Consider the following 5,845-nt stretch of genomic DNA (forward strand, 5'->3'; position numbering starts at 1 on the left):
ATCCTAGTAAAAACTCACAACATGGTTCATTTCATTACGTTGGGGAACATTAAAGTAAGAATAAATGAAAAATCTAAACTTGACATAAGACACTCAACGCCTCAATATAATGTTGAGTTGAGAAGGGATTCGTTATAAATTTAGTTTTATCTAGATTATTTCGATGATACGATTAATAATTAATTGTAAATGTTTATTAATGAATAACTACAATGTGCTACAACACCCTGTAGTCAATGACACGTACGAATTGTAAAACGACAATTAATTTAATATATTAATTACATGCATTCATTTACATACAGCCACAAAAATAACATATTCAAAATTAAATGGAGATAGTTATTTAATTTATGTAAAATATATTCTATATACACTTTTAGAATTATTATAGGAGATAAAAATTTTAATATTCTAATACCATAATAATAGTCTTTCTTGCTTGAATTTTTTATCTCTATATTGGTTTATATTTTTATTTTCCCTGAAAATAAAAAAAAAAAAATTAAAAAATACCTGAATCAGGAATGTCCTGTAGGGGACCTGTTTCAGTTCTATTTCTATGATCACCTAGATTGGCTTGGGTCGGTACTCGGCCCAATAACCTTGGACTCGCACTAGTTGTTGGTCCTGCAATAATACAATATTATATTATAGTGATACTTAAATGTCTCTTATTTCATTTATTTGAATCTAGATAAAACTAAATTTATAATGAATCTCTTCATTTATTGATTGGAAATGTTAATAAAAAAAGTAAACTCAACATTATATTGAGGTATTGAGTGTCTTATGTCATGTCTAGATTTTTAATTAATTCTTACTTAAATGTTCCCCAACGTAATGAAATGAACCATGTTTTTACTAGGATAAGAAAATTAGTATTAAAAATTTTGAAGAGATGATAAATGTTCATTGTCACTGCATACTTCACAATGATGGAGATGTATGGGATACGTTCAATGGAAAAGAAAAGCTCATATTTCTAAACTCTGGCTGGAAACAAAGGTTTATCAATTTTTTTAATCAATAAATTAAATTAAATATATATATATATTCTAGTCATAAAGTTATGAACTATGATATTAATATGCATAATACCTAAATATCTCTTATATCATTTATTTGATTCATTACATTTAGACTAACTATGGACTTTAGATAGCTAATTTCCTAACCGTATCCGACAAAGACCTATTCTCTGCAACACTGGAATACATTGTAATTGCTAACAGCTTAACCCAGTCGAGAGTGAGCAGTATAGCTAGAATTTACAGGGTGAAGAGGTTCTCAGAATTCAAATATGTTTACACGAATTCCTATTTTTATATTAAAATAAACATTATATTCACAACTAGATTGGTGTTTGTTCTCTATATTTATATGAATTCTACGTTTAAGTTAAAAAAATAAAGTATCACTTAATTTAGCACTAGGAAACATTCAGTAAATTCTTAAAGAAAACCCTCGATTATACAAAATACTTACTTAAGCGCACTGTTAAGTTTAGAAAATTTGGATTAGCTTCTATTACCACCATTATTTCAAAAAATCGTTACAAGAACTGCGCTTAGTGAGAAACCGGTTACCTTTATGTTTCCGTTCGTTTCAATATATCATTCATTTTATTTGTATAGCATTAAATATAGTAGAATTCATACCTGAATGATTACCGTTTGTTCTGAAACGTGTTGCCCCAGGTCTATCATCAACATCATCTAGAATTCTAAGCATTGGTACTGGAAAGATCATTGTCCGCAACAATTCCCTGAATCTATCACCTGTAAAAAACAACAACATTATTTATGATGTTGCATGTAATTTATTTATTTATAAAATATAAATAAATAAATTTAATCAATAAGTACTAAACAATTTTTCTTTGAATCTTTCCTGACTAGATAAATATATTTATTTATTATCATACGTATTGAAGTAAAAGTAAATTTGCTTTTCATACATCACTTATATACATGTTGGATACAAATATGTATACATGCCAAAATAATTAGGAAAAATAAATAATAATAAATAAAGTAAGTTATTGTAAATATAAAAGGTAACATTATAATAATAAACAGATATGACAACTGTAAAAATAAGTAGAATTATAATACTGATTAAATAATAGCAAACTCACCCTAAAATGTTGAATATATTTCAATAATATAACCTTATTTTGGATATGGCAGGGCCGGGCTTCAACCAATCAAATTCAGGTGGATAATCCACAGGGACTGAAGGTTGTAAAGGCGTTTAAAGATTTTGACTTACAATAATTGTTTGATTTGTACGGCTTTGCCAAACGTTATATGTCCATAAAAACATGGTTATGAAAATAAATACGATTTTTTTATTCTTTCCTCATAAATAATCGTAGCCTGAAAGTATTCATTCTTGGTTTTAAAAAAGTCGCAGACTCAGGGGATCAGTCACCCTGTATAAAGTGGATTCCTGATCCTTCAGTGGATACAAGGAAAATCAGATGGTTGTTTTCCAGTGATGAACAAAATTGAATTTCAATAATAGTAACTCTAATTTAAAATTTTACAGATTGCATTACTATTGCAAATAATTTTAAAAGTTAAAACATGTACACACTACAGGTATACATATTGCTTTATATGTAAAGAAATATTCCCCTCCAATAGTGGGAGGGGAAGGAGGCAAAAATTTGGAAAGTTCTTAGAGAGGTGGGGTTTGCCGATCCTAAGGTACCTGGTTTTTGTCACACTCCACTTCCCGGTTAAAAAAAACTAATAGAAGGGGTATTCATGATATTGTGTTAAATGTAAAATGTTTTACCATGTTAAATGTTATAAGTATAGGATTATGAGCAGCCCTATTTTAAGTCATGTTAAATTTTAAATCCATGAGAGCTCCAAGCGGATTTTCTTCGTAACGTGTTTAGTAACCTTTCCTTCCAAAACTTCTTGTTATTGCTTACTCCTAAGTTTTTATTACAGTAATTTATTACAACATGCCCAAAGTAAGTGAAAAGTATAAGTGTAAAGATTTGGCTACTGATTATCTTGTTTAAAAAAGTCCAAAATAAGACAATCAAAAGACAAACGTGCAAGTAACCTAACACGACGATGCAGAGCTCATCTAGTCTGTTGCATGACGTTATTATCCATTTAACAGACCTAGTAACACGCTCTCAACCATGTTATATCGTTTTAACATGGTAAAATAAGGAAATATTTTTCCCTTTAATATAAGTTTTTCCATTTAAAACGCTTTAACATATTAAACTAAACATCATGAACACCCCTAGAGCTAAATAATGTCATAACACAACAATTTTCTTCGGAAAATGAGCATAATTATATGAAAAGCTCTTATTTATTTTCCATTAAGTTATATAAATAAATGATACGAAAATTAACACATAAACAACAAGATGTGAACATTTAATTTAATTTTTTTTTTGTTCAATCAATGATTTTTTTTCTTGAACTTCTATTTTTTGTTTTGTACCATTAGTGTCATACCTTGCCCTTGAAGTATTGGTAGAACGCTTTAAGTACAACAAATTATTTTTAACAATAGAAAACATATATTTCCTCTATAATCCCTCGTTTAATTTAAACTGCGGTAAATATTTAAAAAGAAAAAAAAAATGATACACCATTTCTTTCATATTCATAATATTTATAAAAATATCAGCAGTGAAAACAAAATTTATATAATTTCATATAATCAATTTTCTTTATGGTATATGAACTATTAAAATCATGCCAATATTTTATGATTTATTGATTATGAAAATATCTCGGTTGAAAATACCGTCAGCTATAGTTTATCTTTTTTTATATATGGCTATTCCAGATATTCATTAAGTATCTAACTAAAAAAAAAATAAATATAATTGCCAAAAAAACCCTTGACATATTTAATTAAAGTAATGGTAATATATAACAAAAGATTTTTTTTTTTTTACTTACTTTCTTCCTCTTGTTCTTTCCCATCCGCTTCATCGTCATCACTGGATCCTGATGATATATCCTCTCCTGGATATTTCGTCAAATTTGGATTCGCTAATTGCCGTATGACAGCCCTGTACTTGCTCATGCTTACTGATGCGTAAAGGTACTTCATAAACACCCAATCGGGATATCGCAGCGAGAAGAACCAGCTCTCATCAGTCAATATCCATGTCACCATGTGTTTCTCTATGAACCATAATTTCGCGCGATACATCTTAAGCGCTACGCGGATAATGAAGTTGAGGACTGTGAGCGTTGTCAAAATTGCCAGCCACCACCAGTAGAAAGAGAATATATACTTATACAAGGCATTAAGTCCTAGAATGCACATGTAGTCTTTGACCTGTACGTCACCAGAGGGACCGAATGTCTTGAAAGTAAACTTGGTCTCGTAAGGAAACAATGTTTTCAAATTTTCAAATGACAGATCCAACCCCAGTTGATAAAACTTTCTGTTCAAGACATAATTTGTTGTTACCCAGTGGTGAATGCATACAAGGATGTTCTCGAATTCGAGAAACATAAGTTGAAATAACCAAGTATCATTTAATTTGTGTTCAAAACGGTTTGCAATGTACTTTGCGAACATTTCCCTTTTACTTTTATCTTCATCGAGCTGTTTGAGCAGTTGTCCTCCACGGTTTTGCCAAACGTAGTACGTATACCTGAAGAAAAAGAGTTGATAAACGAACAAAACAGGTATCCAGAAGTAATAATTGTGTTTCATTGCTATCATATTATTGTCCAGTGTTTCCTCTTCGTCTTCGACCATTGTGAAAGTAGAGAAATAATATGCAAACTTATCTATGTGCTCTTCTGTATCGCCTTTCGTGCCTACACACCTCACATAATTTTTTTCGAATAGTTGGACAGAGGTAGCTATCAAGAAAATGGTCAACAAATGGAAACTCACAAAGTAGTGGAGTTTGAAAACGAAATTGGTGCGCCCGGTATTCCAGGATCCGTAAAATTCGCGGATGACATCCTCTACCCGCTGCTGAACCATGTTGAAGACTGAGTAAGAAGTGGAAGGGCGCTCCTACGCCTCCATGTAACTTTACGTCATGACCTTGGCGCGAAAACTGTATTAAATTAAATATTCAATAAACCTTTTATGAAGGTGCTATTTATTTATTTATGTATTTATTCGTTTCTTAATATCGATTTCTATAATGAACAATGTTCATTTATTAAACTTCAAATGATTAATGAAAAATATACAAACAAAAATTAAAGAGATTAAAGATGTATTTCAGATATTTTAAATGTATTATAATTGTTTAAGTACCATATTTTCGCTACTAACGTTTTAATTCATCAAAATCTGATATAAATATACTAAGAAAAATTAGGGAGTGACTTTAATGAAAATAAAAGCGAATTTATGATAAAAAAAAAACGATTATTTTAATTGTTTATGTATATACTTTTATTTCTTATTATTATTTAAATCTTGTTTTCCTATGGTCTTTTGCATAATCCATCCCATGTTTAATCATTAGAAATAAATTTATTTTAAATAAAATTAAAAATGAGATGTTAGATTCAAAAAATTGTACAGATGTGTGGGACTTTCTGTACATATAAACATTTTTAAATATTATCTATTTGTTTACAATAGATTAAATATGTAAGTTCATACATGCTCAAATTCTCCATATATTATTTAGTTTATTATATTTATTTTTTTAAATATTTTATTATTGCTTTTACATCCCTTTCACTTATGTATTTTTTGTTTAGTAACTGTATAGAAGTGTTAATGTCTTATTAAAAGTAGTAGGATTCCTTGGTCATATAAAATTAGGTCATATATCTACATATAATAAAATATGTAGATAAATATGAGTTAATTT

The 5,845-nt window shown here is 29.1% G+C and overlaps 1 protein-coding gene across 3 annotated transcripts in view; it reads right to left on the bottom strand.

Moving 5' to 3' along the window:
* The window catches only part of LOC106692904 (innexin inx2), a 7,455-nt gene extending 2,555 nt beyond the window's left edge, over positions 1-4,900 (bottom strand). For 2 of the 3 annotated variants that reach the window (XM_067050312.1, XM_014439145.2), the window contains exons 1-3: positions 3,948-4,900; positions 1,662-1,781; positions 517-630 (exon numbers count right to left, since the gene is read on the bottom strand). In XM_067050312.1, coding sequence (XP_066906413.1) covers positions 517-630; positions 1,662-1,781; positions 3,948-4,761 — 1,048 coding nt within the window. In that variant the 5' untranslated portion in view covers positions 4,762-4,900. The remainder of the gene's footprint in view (positions 1-516; positions 631-1,661; positions 1,782-3,947) is intronic. The other variant, XM_067050317.1, reaches the window with a different exon arrangement.
* Positions 4,901-5,845: the final 945 nt, after the last annotated feature.

This window comes from Halyomorpha halys, unplaced genomic scaffold (assembly GCF_000696795.3).
Source record: "Halyomorpha halys isolate HHAL.00 unplaced genomic scaffold, Hhal_1.1 Scaffold77.1, whole genome shotgun sequence".
Lineage (NCBI taxonomy): Eukaryota > Metazoa > Arthropoda > Insecta > Hemiptera > Pentatomidae > Halyomorpha > Halyomorpha halys.